This window comes from Taeniopygia guttata, chromosome 1, assembly GCF_048771995.1.
Source record: "Taeniopygia guttata chromosome 1, bTaeGut7.mat, whole genome shotgun sequence".
NCBI lineage: Eukaryota > Metazoa > Chordata > Aves > Passeriformes > Estrildidae > Taeniopygia > Taeniopygia guttata.
In genome coordinates, this window is record NC_133024.1 from 58,294,281 (window position 1) to 58,311,207 (window position 16,927).

The following is a 16,927-nucleotide window of genomic DNA, read 5'->3' on the forward strand; positions in this document are numbered from 1 at the left end:
ACAGCCTGTGTTAGTGCCTCACCACTTTCATTGTAGAAGATTTCTTGTATCTAATCTAAACCTACTCTCTTGTAGTCTAAAGCCATTCCTCCTTGTTCTATTACAACAGGTGCTGTTCAAAAGTTGTCTCTGTCGTTCTTATAAAGGTGCACTTAAGTATTGAAACACTTCTGTAAGGTCTTCCCAAAGCCTTCTCTAGGCTGAACAACTCCCACTCTCCAATCCTGTCTTCACAGCAGAGGTACTCCTTCCCTCTGATTGTTTTTGTGACCCTGCTTTGGACCTGCTCCAGCAGGTCCACATGTTTCCTGCACTGAGGACCCCAGAGCTGGATGCAGCACTGCAGGTGGGGTTTCACCAAATCAGTGAATCACCCTCCTGCTACTCCTGCAGCCCAGGACATGGTTGGCTTTTTGGGTTGTGCTCACACATTGCTGGGGCATGTCCATCTTCTTGTCCACCACCACTCCCCCAAGTCATTCTTCTCAGGGCTGCTCTTAGTCAGCTTCTTAATTCTACACCTTGTATTTGCACTGGAAATTTTCCCAACCCAGGTGCAGGACCTTGAGTGTGGTCTTGTTGAACCTGATGAATTTCATATGGATCTACTGCTTGAGCTTATCCATGTCCTTCTAGATAATATCCCATCTCTTATGCGTGTCAAACACACCACTCAGCTTGGTGTCATCTGCAAGTTTGCTGAGGGTGCACTTGATTCCCTTGGTCCATGTCATTAATGAAGATACTAAATAACATTGGTCCTGCTGTGAGCTGCTGCTGGATACCACTTGTCACCAGTGTCCATCTGGACACTGAATTGTTGACTACTCTCTTCTGGATGGGTCCACCCAACCAGCTTCTTATCCACTGAACATTCCATCCACCAAATCCGTATCTCTCCAATTTGGAGAGAAGGATATTTTGGGGGATTATGTCAAAAGCCTTATGGATGTCCAGATAGAGGACACCTGTAGCTCTTTCGTTGTCCCCTGATGCAATCATTCCATCATAGGAGGCAACCAGGCTGGTCAGGCAGGACTTGCCCTTGTGCTGGCTGTCCTGAATCACCTCCATGTCTCCATGTGTCTTAGCACAGCTTCTAGGAGCATCTGTTCCATGATCTTCTCAGGCACAGAGGTGAGACCAACAGGTCAGTAGTTCCCAGGATCTGCCTTTCTACCCTTTGTTAAGTGGGTACAATGTTTCCCATTTTCCAGTCACCTGATTGCCATAACTTTTCAGATATGATGGAGTGACTTGGTAACTACATCAGCCAATTCTCTCAGAAGTCTGGGATATGTCTCCACAGGTCATATAGACTTATGTACATTCAAGTTCCTCAGGTGGTTGCAGACATGATCTCTTTTCACCTCCAGTTCATCCTCTGGAGAGGTGTGGGAAGGAAGGTTGCCAGTGAAGACTGAGGTAAAGAAGTTGATGAGTACCTCAGCCGTCTCATCTGTTGTTACCAGTTTGCTGGTTGTGTTTGTTGGTGAGAGTGCATTTTCTTTGACCTTCCATTTCTCCCTGACATAGCTGTAGAAGCCCTTCTTATTCTTTGCATCTCTTGCCAAGTTCAGCTTCAGCCTCATCTTGGCCTCTGACCTCACCTCTGCAAAACTAGGAAGCATCCTTGTACTCTTCCCAGAATACTTGTCCCTGCTTATGCTATCTGTTCATCTACTTGCCCTGTAGTTTGAGCTCAGCTGCTCTTAGTTTGGTCTCAACTCAGCAATGCCAGTCCAATGCCTTCCTTTCCTGATTTCTTGCACCCAGGGATTGGTATCTCTTGGGCTTTATTGAAAACGTCCTTAAAGATCTGCCAGCTCTGTCCTGCTCCCATATCTCTGAGGAGAGTTTCCCAGGGGGTCCTATGTGATTTAGCTCCTTGAACAGCCAGAAGTGTGCTCTTCCAAAATTTAGGATCCTGAATGTACTCTTTGCCTGTTCCATGTTTCTCAGGGCTGCAAACACCACCAATGTGTGACTCCTGTGGCCCAGGCTTCCACCAAGCTTGTCACCACAGATTAGATCACTTGGGTTGGTGACTAACAGGTCCAGTGTTGCATCCCTTCTGGTCAGGATTGTCTTATTATGCATCTTAAGAAGCTATCCTCCCTGCATTCCAGGAGTCTTCTCCTAAAATAGCTTTCTGGTGCTATTTTTTCAGTAGATTTTGGGGTGGTTGATGACCTCCAGCAGGACAAGAGTCTGTGAGCACGATGTCTCCTGTAGCTGGAGCAAGAAGGCTTCCTCAATAGGCTTCCCTGGATCAACCACCAGGTTGACTTGGTACCTTATTTTGTTTCTTTTGCCAATATGCTTTCAGCCTGCTCATGGCTGTTCTTCAGAGACAGCTCTTCACACTCTATCCATTTCTTGCAGAGAGCAGCATTCAGCCATTCCTTCCTAGCCTGTCCCTTCTTTCTTAACAGGCTTTAGCCATCCACAGCCACACTCCAGCTGTGGGATTTTTTCCTCCGAGTTTCAGTAATGGCAACTAAGCTGTAGCTTCCTAGCTGCACAGAGGCCTCCAGCTCCTCTTGTGTGTTGCCCATGCTGTGTGCATTTAAGGTGATCCAACTTGCTGAAAAGGTAAAGATGGTACAAGTGTTCAATAATTAATTGTGTGATCAATTTTTCCCCTTTTTTTGGTGTCTGACAATAGTCACTGAACAGAAAGTCCTGTTCCTCTAATATCCGATGCTTCTGCCATTTATTTCCTTTTTTGAGTTAACAATAGGAGGAAATTAAATTTAATAGTCAAATTCAATATCCAGAAGTAAAAGCAATTTTAAATGGTAGGTTTTATTTATACAAATTAGCTACTTCCAGGCTGTTTTGTTGTCAGTGCTTTCACTTCCTTTTCATTTAGTATTAATGTTTGTGTACTTCTCATGTGATTGAATCATTGTTGTATTAAAAATGGATAATAATTTTACATATTAAAAATAAAACCTTCAGGTTTTGCTGAATTGTTGGACAAGTGGGACCCTTCTCTGAAGTGCGTGACAGAGAGCAGAGATGCTGTAGGTGGTATAATATAGGTGTATATATTAGGACCCTACAGGTTGATGTTCAGGTCTCCAGAGTTTAGTAGCAGGTGACACAGGAAAATACTTAACCTGAAGGCAGTTTACATTGTAACTGTGAACTGCCGTACCTGAGTAAACACTGCAGCACCCAACAAAGTTAAAAGGTCATCTCATCTCCATAGCATGCTGTGTTGAGCTTTGTTAAAATTGCTGCAAGGAGGGATCCATCTAAAAATGTAAAGCTGAGGTGAAAACCCAACTTTTTCTGTAGATGGCTTTTTCTTAGGACAAGGAATGTTTAAAAGTATTTCCCCAATATGCTTTGGGTTTTTACTGGATTAGCCATTTAAGGTTGAGCAGTAGGGACAGGTGAAGTGGATATCTTTTTATTGTGCAATACTGCTTTATGGATTTTTTTCATTTAAACACGTGAGTTTTAGCAGAATCATTGTTGTGTTTAGTCTTCTAGCCATAGTTTTTACTGTGAAATTAATTTTTTATTTGTATTTATTATACTTATATCTGTAATCTGTGGATCATGCAACTGGCTGCTTCATGTAATTGTCTGAATTTTCCAAACTTTAAGCATCCAGTTGAGAGAAGCTGTCCTCTAGAGATGAAAATGTTGGAATTTATTTGCCTAAGTTTAACTTCTTTTGTAAGATTTTAGCAAGTTCATCTTTGTGAAGGTAAGCAGAAATCAAAGTGAAATGTATTCACATTGTACCTAATAATAATCTCTTAGGTACAGACGTACCTAGTAATAATCTCTTGCTATTGTATTCGTAAAGAAGTTTTACTTTTAGAGGTGCTGGGGTGGAGGAAGGTAGTTACTTGATGATACTGCTGATCTTCTTATTTAAATGACTTATGCTCAAGATCAAACCCATATAAAATTTTATTTCTCTTATAAAGGTTAAGTATGTGCTTGAGATGAGATTGACAAAACCAGTCTGGTCAGTCATGTGAAGACCCATACTCTGATGTTGTGATGTTTATTTTCTTTATCTTTGCAGTAATTTTTACATGCACTTGCTCCTTGATTCATTTGTTTTATATAATCTAGGAGTTCTTTTTCCTGATTAAATTGTTTAACCATGGGAAAAGATTAAGTATTAAAACTTCCACAGAACTTAAAAGCTCACTACATGCTTTCTATCTTTATTAACAGTCTATATTTATTGCCTATTTTGGTGGCTGCAAAGATGAATGAAACAAACTGGATCCACTGCTGCTGGTTAAAGAGGGAAACTTGAAATAAATACATTCATAGCTGTTTTTTTATCTTCTTGTTGTTAGAATTAGACTTAGGATAAATAAGGGCAGCTGACTCAAGCAGAAACTCTTGTGACCTGCTCGATTGGGAGTGCTGGTAAATGCATGTGGTCTGCAGTGTGTTGCCAGCAGATCCTGGGCTGCCCAGGGCAGACCCAGGGAACAAGAGTGATGATCCACCTTAGCCTGTAGTACCTCAGAGTGACAGATGTGGCTGGGCCCGTTGGCTGGGTGGGTGAGCTGTACATTTGCCTTCCGAGATTGTAAAGGGTGGTTGCAGTGCATTGTATTGTACAGGAACCTGCTGAGAAACCTTCCAGCATGTGAGTGACAGTGAATCAATATTTAATGTAATGTTCCTCCCCACCCCCAATGCAGCCTTGAAATTCTAGTTAAAGGAAAACATTGAAACTTGAGTGCTAAGTGTCTGTGTTCTGCATTTCATGATGTGTTTTGAAGGTCATTAAGGCAGTACTTTTTTAAAGGCCCCTGTCAGTATGGATGGTGTACTGTTTAATCTTTAAATGCTTTTTATTGTTTTTATTGGTTCTTGTTTTGTCTACTTGCATTTTTAGAGCAGATGTGAACTAAATGGATAAATATAAAGTAATCAAATATAAATGGTTTTTGCAGGCATTTTTGAGCTGACGTCTTTCATCAAATACCAAGATTGATAAGATCATGGACATGTACTCCAGGGCTCAGGGCAATCGCATGAAATCAAGAATATCTGTTGAAAAGGTAATTATCTGTACTTAAATAAATAACGTATTTCAGAGTTTTTCGATCTAATAATGAAGCAAGTGAACTGGTTTATTTGGGGTTTATATGTTTTAATTTTGGTTTTTTGACATTTCAGGGAGACAAAGAAATTGTGTTTGCTTTGCATTCTAGTATAGTGTAACTCAACTGAAGAGACATTATCATTTAAGGAAAGGGTGCTTTTGTCTCTCAAGATGATGTGATAACATTGTGATGTATTAATTTTATAGAATTCACTTTGCTTATTAGAATATAGCTTTTATTTTAGAGCAGATTTTTTTGAATTTATATGTTATAAATAACAATATGACTATATAATCTTACTGAATTCTGTGAAGCCTGTATTGGACTTACTTGTATCCTTAGATCATGGTGTCTTGTCTGGTTTATCCTTCTTTTTGCATGAACATTTAGAAAGTGCCTTGGTGAAAAAAAATGTATCTAGCACTTACAAAAGATATTGGTGGGGATTTCTAATATTAAATTATTTATTTTTTTTAAATTTTGTCACTTCAGCTGGAGAACATAAATACCATTCCTAAAATTTTCTTGCAATTTCTATAAGCTCTTAAGTGAAAATTGCAACTTATCCTGAAGGAACAAATTTATTTATCTAACCATATTTTTCTAGGTAGTTGAACACAGATGAGTAATTTTCTATGTCTTCTTTGGTTATTAATAACTTCCTTATTTGCAAGTTGCTGCAACAGTAAAGGAGAAACCGAGCAAGGAAGCATCTTATCATGTGAAAATTACATTATTTTATTTCAAGAGCAGATTTTGTTGTTTAAAGAAACAGTGTCTTTGGTATATATCCTGTTTGAAGGCAGAGGGAAGGTGTTGTGAGACAGCCAGGCTGGTAGTCATTGTTCCAGGTCCTGACATGGAATGCTAACTGCCATACATTAAGCAGTTTGTAATTATGGATGATAATCTTTCACTTTAAGACATGTGGTATAAAACCTTGTATTTCATTTGTTTATGAGGACTCTCCAACTCAAACAGAAATCTTCAACTACAGTCAAGTAATTTTGCATCCTTAACCTGAACATAAACTTACTTTTAAAGGACTTATAAAATCTACCCTTTATTTGTTTTTCTGTTTCAATTTACTAAACAAAACAAATACCACCCTCCCTGCCCCACCAGATTTTTAGACCTGTGGGTTACAGAAGCATCTCTCTAATAATGACAATGACCAGTGGTTCCTCACTGATTCTAATAGTTGCTTAAAATATTACCACTGTGAAGTGCTCCATTATTTGCTATTAGGCATTCTGGACTGGTGGTTCTAGAAATGTTAATTCAACCCTTCCTGCAGAATTCTGCATCTTCCTGCGGCCAGACTCCATTGTTTTGATCTGTGGCTGTCTCCTCTGGATGTTTACCTGGAGGTGTCTATTTAGATTATGGTGTGGAACTTTCATTCTCATAGAGCCGGGCAGTAGAGTAGCCAGAACTGTTCCACTTTCTATTGATTTACAGAAGATTGAAGTCTGATTCCTGTCCTCTTCGTAATACTTTGTCACAGTTAACAGGAATTGTTGCAGTAGTAGCTCTTTAAAGTCAGAGCACAGTTATGGCGTGCATATATAAAGCTTTAGTTTCTATTTTTACAAAATTACCTCAGAATAGTCAGTCCCTTTAAATCTTAGAGCAGATGAAATCAGGAAGAACTGCTTTGTTACTTAAGAGCAGAAGAAGTGTGACTGTCCAGTACTGCACATAATTTCTCTAGAGATTGTGGCATCTTAAAGGTTGTTTGAAATGTTAGAAAGCAGTTGTTTTATAAAACATTTCATGAGACCAGATATCTCCTCCAATGTACTGTGATGGATTTGTTGATAATGACTTCTCTATTTGCTGGAACAATGCAAATCTTTTTTGCTTAGCTGAACTAGAGGTGTGACAAGGACTTCCACAGTTCATGTTGGAGCACCTTGACAGTATTTTTGATTTTTCCCTGGCAAAAATTAGTACATTTGAAATCTGTGCTTGTGAATGAAATAGGATTTCTTGCAAGAATTTATGTGAGGAAAGAATAATAAGTCCTAGAGGCCTACCAAGTAGAGCTTTATAGACTGCTTGGGTGTTCTTTGCCCATATGTTGATGTACGTTGGAAGTGTAGTAGTTATAAAAAAATTACATCCTTTCATTGAAGATGACCTCTTGTCTTTACCTAAACTGAGCTGATAGTCTTGGGAGCTTGCTAGTTTTCAGTTTTCAATGTAGTTGTGTCTCCTAGTCTGGGATTGTGAGAGAGTTTGTGTTGTCTGTTGGATAGGAGGATTTCTCTGAAATTCAGGGTCTAGTCCTCTGCTCTCACAAGCACAATTTAGATAACAGTAAGAATATCAAAAGGTTACTAAATATAGCCTCTCAGTTAATGAGGGCTTTAAAACACCTTCCCCCAAACCTACTGCTGGTTTTGTTATTTTAGCCACACTGCAGTAATAACTAAGACTTAAAAATTTCAGGCTTAAAGCTACTCACAACAAATTTATACCTGTTTGTTTATGGATATCCTTATTCTTCTGCTTGAATAATTTCTATTCCTTTGCTGATGTTCACCCTACTTATTTTTTTACAATTGATGATCTGTCCTCTGTTAGCCTTAGTTTTTAGAAACTGTGTAAACTAAGGTTTTAATCTGCTTGTATATGAAAGCCTCTGCATTCCAGTGATTATCCTTCATAGTCCTAGTTTCTCTGCTTGTTATGAATTAATCCTCTTTTTACATGTGGATAATACTGTATGTGCAATTACACAGGATGTCCTTCTCAGTGATTCTGATGTCAGTTCTTTCACTAAAGGATGTGTATTTGCTATTTTCAGTACAGTATCATACTGACTGTTCATTCATTGCTATGCCATGATCAAGAAGTCAGTTATTTTATTTCCCAGCTTGTGAATTTGCAATTCAATTTTAAAGCTTGATTTTAGTTTTTAAGGACACAACTTTGTATTTCTTATGGTTGCTTTTTAAAACAGTCATGCTGAGCAAGTTCTTTCTGTATGATTTGCTGTTCTCCTTCTTAGATGATGACACCTGCTTACTTCAAATTATCAACAGTCTTTATTTCATCTTTACTTCTTTTCCTCATTAAATTTATTAATGATGATGATGCTTGACATCAGTCTCAAGATAAATTTTGAAGAAGTTACTTACTGACCTATATCAACTCTTCTCAAAACTCTCCCTTTATTATCTCCATCTGGGCAAATCTTCATTTCCAAAACCAGCTCTTTTAGTTAATTCTTTGTCTGGTTTTGTCAATGCTTCTTATATTTAAGTGATCTGTGCAAGTCCAAATGGATGGGATTTTTTCTTCTGTGTATGTAGTGTGCTTATTAATTTCCATATGGTTATTGTTTTCACATTCTGAGTTCTTTTTATATTCATTAATATGATCTGAAAAACATATGTCACTTAATTCCTCCTCATTTTAGCTATGGATATTTTGTCTCTTCAGTTGCATAGTGCCACCATGCGCTACCAGAACTGCATATAGTCTTGAATGCTGGTCCTTCCAGATCTTAGGGAGATTTTTACAGTTGTTTCATCTTTCTTTTTCTCTCACTTTAACTTAATATTCTCCAAAATGTTGAATTGTCCTTCACCTCAGTATTTCCTCATATCATGCTCTGGTTCTTAGTTACCCATTCTACCTTTCAGATGTTGAACTAGGGAAAGGTACTTGTTTATGAACAAGGTGTGTGTAATAGTTTGTAGCTTTAGAAAAGCCAACTAGAGAATAACAATGATCCCTTCAGTGCTCAAACTGGAGCACTGTTGGCTTGCAGAAAAATTGCAGATCATGTAATATGAATTTCTTTTTTTTCCCTTAATTATTATTTTGAATGTTGTGACTGATTGAATTACTGTAAAAGCTGAAAATGAGATATTTCCACATGCTTGTTTGGCTTCACAAATCACTTTGTACAAGATGAATCAAAGAATTACTGGGGAACAGTCTTTGAGCAACACTTGGTATTGTAGCCTGCTGTAAATTTGAAGATCCAGAGAATCAGAGAAAGGCACTGACAGCATTCTTAGGGAAGTACAAAGTGGGAGCAAATTGTAGCTGAACATGTAGGGGCAAGGGAATAGATAAAAGTGGAAATTAGGTGAGCACGTCATAAATTTATTTCAAATGACCCAATAACTGCCTGAAATAGTTTAAGAAATAGTTCAGCTGTTACTTTTATATAAAAATTCCTGTTTTGACTTCTTTGGTGGCACTTTGACCTTGGCTGTCAGTGTGGAAGTCCGAGCCTTGTTGGCTAGAATTCTGAAATATATTTTGGCAATTTCAAATATCCTGAAGTTCTGTTTTGCTTTTGTCTGTTCATTCTAGAACTGCTTTCCTAATTTTGTGTTGCCATTAGTACAACCACAGTGACACTGGCCCTGCTCTAATAATTTGGCTTTCAATATAGTCGCATTCGATACTGCTTTTATACAGAAAAAAAAAATCTTTATTGTGGTTTAACTGTAATGTGTAGAATCAGTTTTTACTATAAAGGGATTGTTTTTGTTTTGGGAGTACCAGAAATGCAGAACATTCTGTGTCCAATTTTGGCTATCTAGCACTTCTGCTATTGTTTGAGAAGCTAGGCAAATTTGAAATACTTTGTCATAAGTTGGACAAATTGATTTGTCATGTCATTTTTAACAGGGCAGTCTTGTAGAGAATAATTGTTGGGTTAATAATTTTTAACCATCTGATGTTCTTATTTGTCTTCTTAACCTCCCAATTTGCTAGAGAAGATGAAATTTTTTAATTAAAAAATAAGAGATTGCTGACTTCCTAAAAACAATCGGGATGATATTGTCTTTTTTACCAGCTGAGTGAACCAGTTTTTGTTGTTCTGTAGTCTTATTTGCCTTCATAGTGTTGATTCTTTTGTTCTGCTATGGTTTGTTATGCTGGGAGAAAGTCTTGGATTCTTCAGCCTTTTTTAGCCATCCCTGGGTGCTTGCATGTCACCATAACTGTAATTACAAGAAATGTTGCAAGAAGTATTAACCTGCAATTAAGTTACTGTTGTTTTATATTCTTCAGGGAATGGGAAAGAGTGTATGTAGATTTTCTCGGGTATTTTTGTTTGTTAGTTTGTTTTCTTCCCCTCTGACTTCTGAAGCCACCTCCACTACTTTTCTCGGCTAAAATTGATTTTCATCCTATTTAAGGAAATGATGATGCAAAAGTTCCATATAGGGTCTACAATGCAAGGAATAGATGGGATTTGAGTTGCTTCTCGGATTCATCTGTTCTTTTTTTCTGTGTGTTCTCATATTTCCTTTTTTTTTTTTAAATACAGAATGTCAAACTATTTTGGAATAAAAGTATTGCTTGAAGAAAATGTATATGCTTCAGCTTCGTGTCCTGAAGTAAATTTAAACTTCAAACCTGGTGATTTATGTACAAAATAATTTTAGATAATAATAATAATAATAATAGCCAAACTTGTGGGGAGTAGGGAATAGATGGATGGACCATATATCTGAAACATTGTTTTCTTAAATTTTTTTTTCATTGTTTTTCAGAGTTTTGGTGAAAATATCCTGCACTCTATGAAGTCACTACTACACAGCAGGAAAGAGTTATGCAATGTATCAGCAGAGGAAGGCTTAAATCAGGAAGAGCAAGAAAATTTTATTGAGGTTTGCCATAATATTCCCGCTTATATATGTATTTTGTGGCTATGATAGAAAAAGTATCTCTTGAAACAGTACGGAAAGCTGCAGGATAGTAAATATGAACAATGCTGCAAGTTACTAGCCTTAAAAATCTATGCCCCCTATTGTCGTTCTTGAATTTAGTCACTGAAGTCTTAAAAAGGCTGTAACATTTCAAGCTGACATTTGAAATGTCAAGGTGACATTTCTCTGCTTCAGAGGATTTGTGAAACTAGAAAACCAGGGTGTGTAAATAGATGACTTGGGTGTACTGCATTTGTGAGCACTGCTGTGATCTGGGATGTATAGATGATATCCTAACAAAGTAGCAGAACACTTTGATTCAGGTCTGAAGATAAAAGCTGAAGCCTCAAAATTGCAGGTCTAGACTTACCTTATGTGATTATGAATGGTCTGAAGGCTGGACAAGGTATGGATGAAGTAGACCTGACAGAATGTGGGACTATATAGGTAAATCTGAAGCTGTAAGGAGGAATTACTAGAACTGTTTGAGTTACAAGGCTAACAACAACTTCCCCAAAGGGAAAAGAAAAACGTAAGAGCAGTGTATACCATGTAACTTGGATTATGGATTGTACAAGACTTCTGATTAGTAGTTGACAGGTCAAACAAGGAGCTCAGAGGAGAGGCTGACCTGAGCAAGCCATGCAGAGAAGCTGAGATGGGGAGAATTGAAGCAAAAACAACTGAGGAGGTGGTTAGGGGAGAGTGATAATTGCATAAGCAGTAGCAAGAGTCAGATTAATGAATTAGGTTTACCTGGATAACACCAGAGGTTGTGTAACTGAATGGATACAGTCAGGGGTTGAGATATTTGGGGAACAGGCAAGAAACTGAATTTGTGAAGGATGAAATCTATGACAGATTAAGTTAAGGAGGAAGAGTTGTGCAGTGGAAGTGTGAGCAAAACCTTGTCTTTATCTGATCAGGCAGACCATGCTTTAGAATCAAGGAAAGTTTTTTGTCTTGTAGAAAATACCTGACAAATAGCTGGGAACATGTTTTATATGCCTGCAGTGATAGTCCCTGTGGAGAAATATAGTTGCTTATATTTAGTTACCTTAGGAGATCAAGCAATTAAGAGCCCTCTGGTTGAAATGTCAAAGGGTCAATATTCTGTCACAGAACAGGTATTTTTTCCTTATGAAAATACAGGAAAAAGACACTTATATGATGAGATGATGTTAGAAGAACTCAGACTTGAGAAAACCAAAATTTAGTTTTTCCTGTACCATTTCCTTTCTACCCATGGCTTAAGATAGCCTTCAAATACAGTGTCTTACACACTTATTTTTAGTTTAAAGAAAGGCCTTGTGATTAACTTTTTATTTCCTTGGCCTACTCCCCAACAACTTTGAAACTGATGTATTAACTTCTGACATATTCAAGGTATTAAAAGTGATTTTTTTTTTTTTTTCTGTGAAAGCTGGAGTTTGACTACAATAAAGAGATCCAGAGGCAAAAATAGATGGAGTCAGTAGTGGTCTCTTTGACAGCTGTACAGATAAAAAATGTAGAAGTTGAAGAATGTCCTGCAGATGTTGTGCAGATTAATTATGTAGGCATTGAAGAGAAGGTGTAGGAGTTGAAGAGTAACATTGCTCAAACAGGATTGTTTCACAGCACAGTGAATACAGTGCTGCGTGTAATATGTCTGGAGCTGTTTGGAATACTAGGGAGAAGCATTATTTCCTTTATGATCTTGTCATACCTGACATAAAGATAAGTGGATGTAAGCAGGAAGATATTAACTGGAAGAATAAGATCTTTTTTCCAGCATGATAACCCCTGAAATAAACAAGACAGAATTCTTCATAGTATGATTGCAGTTGAAAATAAAGTTTGGGGTTTCTTTTCTACTCACACTTTGAAAGAACAAATTCAAAACACAAAAAAAAGTTCAAAATGTATTTCTCGTCACTTCTTTTTTCTAGCTCTGTATTTAGAGAGATTCTGTGTATATAAAAGCAGGTAGCTGAACCATTTAATAATATATCAGTATAAACATACTGATGTTCTTTGGAGTAACTGGAGTAGCTGCTGCAAATTTATGAGATAGGGCTTAAAAATCAGTCTATTGCATAGTGCTCTGAAAAAAATGGAATGCATACAAAACTAAATTTCAAACATCAGTGGAAATATTTAGTCTCTGTGCTTTATTCCATATCTACAAAATGGAAGCAAAGCTTATTTTCTGACACCCTTGTTTTGAAAATAAGCATCTTGGTATTTTTTGAGTGTGCAGATGGCCTCTGGATTTGTTGTTAGGGAAATAATAAATGAGAACTAAGGAAATCTGATGTTTGAAACAAAGTTTGAGCAATGACTGACTCTCTTCAGTCTGTTTGTTTTGAATGGTACAAAACACCTCTGGACAGAAGAGAGGGACAATCTGTGATAAAATATCTCCCTTGTCCACAAGCACAAAAACCTGAGGTAAAACTGATATTTCTGGCATACTTTTGGTTCCTGAGCCTGATAAGACCTTTTTTTTTTTTTTTATATTTTATTTGGTAGTTAGAATATTTTTATTCTTTTATGTTACAGTTTTTTTACTTGGCAATGGCATGCAAATATGTGGCTTAAGTAATCTTTTGTGTTTTGGCCTCAGGCTAATCAATTTACATGGTACATTGCATAATGTGTTGGCACTATGCTCTATTCAGTATATCCAATGTGTAACAGTTTATCAGCATGGACAGATTTCAGACTGAAACTGTTTTATATGTGCCCAGCCTGAAGCAAGGATGGATGAGCACTGATCTTTGCAAAATTGTCTTTATTTTAACAGATGTAATGAAGCTTTTATGTGTTGCTATGTATATATCAGCCACTAGAATAATTCCTGTGTAGTGAGTTTGAAATGTTGTATATGCTCTTCAGTCTGATCTAACCTTTCTCAAGTCAAATAATATAGCATTACCATTCTTTATGTATGACTGTGTGCTACTGTTTGAGCAAGCTGTGCTGCCCTAAGGTATGGTTTTTGTGGCAGTAGAATGAAGCTTTAACTTAGTCTGCTGAATTTTTAACTCTTAAATGTCTGCAGGAAACAACAAGAAAAAAATTACTGTACTTGAATGTACTCATCTATTTATTTTTCAGATTATATTTATAGGTTTTGCACAAGGGATGGATACTGTTCACCTGCAGGTACAGTATATATCTATCTATATTGGAAAATTTCTTCTAAGTATCAGCTAAATTTTTAGATGGAGGAAATTTGGTGTTCAAGAAATGGAATAGATGTATCTTGAGTATTTAAAAGCCTAAATTTCAAATGTCATTGAAAGGTTGAAAGTAATTATTTTAATATGATAATCAGTGTTTTATATATATTTACAATGTTACCTGGGTCAGCCTTTGTATTAGGATGCTCTAGAACAACTTAAATGCAGTGCAGGGGGGTGTTTGCGTGGGAAGGGCCTCAGTTGCTTGTGTTTTTTGTGGGTGTTTTTTTTTGTTTTGGATTTTGTTGTCGTTAAAAATTTGTGTGTATCAGTATTTTAGCTTGTTATCTTACCCTTAGTTGAGTTGTGCCTAGTGATATGGTGCAGTTACATGTGTGAAACTAAACTAAATTTTACTGACCTGACCTCTAGCTGTGAATTGCTGATGATGGTTTAGAAGTCAGTGTTACGATTATGCCTTAAGATGTTATTCTGGACATTTAGATAAGGAAATATTATTTTAAAAGGTGGAATGTAGCAAACTATGAGGGTTATGATGTACCATTTTCATAAGTTAAGGATTTAGCCTTCTTGTGAAATTTACATATCAGTATAATTCATAACATACATGTTCTCAGTAAAATTCCATGTTTCTTCTCTGTCTAGGTCTTAGTAGAGATTGCTTTTCATAGTTCACTAATGTTTTAAAGTATAAAACAGAAACTTTGCATCCATTTGTGTTCCATGTTAGATCAATGTTGCTAATTCTTCAAATTATAATACTAAACATTCTTTCAAGTATGGGTAAGAACTGTTTCATTGTTTAGAGTTAGATGGAATGTAGAGAAAGTTGGACTGAACAGGTTTATGGAGATTTGCTTTGAACCATAGGGATCAGTAGTGTTTGGACTATTGGAAAAAAATTTTAACTCTCCCATTGGCCTCATCTGTATTAGATAAATCTAAAGATTGTCCAAGGTCATATTAAAGAAGTGCCTTGTTAATGTTTTTGTGATAGGGAACTAGAATACTGTTCCAATAAAGCAGACAAAGATCATATAGAGATCCACTGAGAACCATCATTAGCTGAGGTCAGTGTAGTTGGGTATTTTGTAGGACGTGCAGCTGCTTTTCAGCACTTTCAAGATTCTGCTTTATGACTTTTAGGCATCTTCCAAGTATGGACTGAATTACATCTTGTGTACACAAGCTTGACAGTTTGAGAGAGTAAGTGAGGGATAGAGTAAGAAATAGGGAAGAAAAGAAAAACTATACTAGAATTAGCAGCTGTTAGGATTTAGGGAAGGTATGAAATCAACCCCATTGTCATTTGCATTCTCTTTTTTTGATTTTGTATTCTCAATGTTTTTATTTAAATTCAGGAGCTGTCAGCTGTTTCTGTAGAGCTTTCAGATGTTCTGAAATCACTCCAGTTGCACAAATTAAAAGAATATGAAGCTGTGTTTCTAAAAGACTTAAAGAAAACCTCAGCAAAACCTTATGTCATGAAACATCAGGTAAACTTTTTGTGTCTTCTTGCGTGTCAGAAGCATTACATAAAGAGTTTAGTCTTATTACACCTTGTCTTGCTTTTGGTTTTGGGCTATCTTGGCCACAGTAGTATTAATATTATATTTCTGTTGTTTCTTGAATATAAACTGTGTTGTATTGATTACAGAAAATACTTAACAAATATTTAATTGTGGTGCTGATCCTATGCTTCTGCTAGGCTATAGTCCCTTTCACTGCCAATTTGGAAAGAATATGAAATTTGTCAGCTTACCTATCTGCTCTGCTCAGATAGCTTTCATCTTCAGCGGACTTTTTTTTTGGAAAAAGACGTGCCCAAAATTAAGGGAATGTCCAGTGTTCATAAAACTCAGTGATCGCTTTTCTTAAAAAAAAAATTATGAATGCTGTTAATGATATAATTTCCATTATTTTTATTGTTCTTATTGTTATAGGAATAATTATCCTATTATATTATCCTATTATATTGTTCCTATTATTCCCATGCTAATTATGTTCTTTCCAATTACAAACATTGCATGTAAGATTAAAAGTACCTTGAAGAAACAGGTATCCTATAAACTGAAATATTATATGGCATAAACATGCTCTAAAATACTGTGTTCCTCCACAATTTTTTAATAGATTATTGAGTACATGTTATCATGGTTGTGTTACATTATTGCAATGATTTATTCAGAATGTAGACCTTAGAAAACTGAAGAAGTCATTCTAGGTATCACTCTATACAAACTGTTGCATTCATTTCCTTGTATTTAAATATTTTAAAATTACTTACTCTTCATAAAAATACATTGAATGGATCCCTTGAAGATTGCTGTGTTTATTTTCTTGTTGCTCTCTTTTTCAAGAACCAGCTTCCCGAATTGTTCTGTGTGATGAGACTGTCTCCTTCATTCCCAAGGATCAAAGTTGATTATATATTCACCTTGCTAAGCAAGTATACTGCAGGCATAAGATATGCAGTGGAAATAAACTCTTTACAAAAACATCAAACAGAGACAACCCATGGAGAAGATGATGACACCAATCAGTCAGTTTCTTCAATTGAAGATGATTTTGTCACTGCTTTCGAACACTTAGATGAAGACGAACCTTCAAAAATACTATGTGCTGGTAAGTTCTTGCAAACTTGTAGAAGTTGGTATTTGAAATTTAGGCTGTAAGAATTTAATAAAAAAGTAAATGTAAATAAATTGTAATTTATTTTTATATTAATCATGCTTTGTAAAGGGATATTATGGAATTGAAAAATTAATTTTTTGCTCTTTTCACAACAGTTTACCAACTCATGAACAAAAGTGATTCTAAAAAAAATGATTCTAATCTCAGTGTCAGATGGATATCAAAGAAAATCTTGTTCTACTTTGTGTGCTAAAAAATACATTAATTTGTCAGTGATTAGATATGTTTAATAGGATTTAAAGATAATAAAAGATTGCTTTAATCA

At 36.3% G+C, this 16,927-nt stretch overlaps 1 protein-coding gene across 8 annotated transcripts in view; it reads left to right on the forward strand.

Annotated features, from left to right (window-relative positions):
* The window catches only part of AKAP11 (A-kinase anchoring protein 11), a 43,366-nt gene that overhangs the window by 3,645 nt on the left and 22,794 nt on the right, over positions 1 to 16,927 (forward strand). For all 8 annotated transcript variants that reach the window (XM_030272070.4, XM_072928748.1, XM_072928745.1 and 5 more), the window contains exons 2-6: positions 4,944 to 5,051; positions 10,625 to 10,741; positions 13,883 to 13,930; positions 15,330 to 15,464; positions 16,329 to 16,593. In XM_030272070.4, the coding sequence (XP_030127930.4) occupies positions 4,992 to 5,051; positions 10,625 to 10,741; positions 13,883 to 13,930; positions 15,330 to 15,464; positions 16,329 to 16,593 (625 nt within the window). In that variant the 5' untranslated portion in view covers positions 4,944 to 4,991. The remainder of the gene's footprint in view (positions 1 to 4,943; positions 5,052 to 10,624; positions 10,742 to 13,882; positions 13,931 to 15,329; positions 15,465 to 16,328; positions 16,594 to 16,927) is intronic.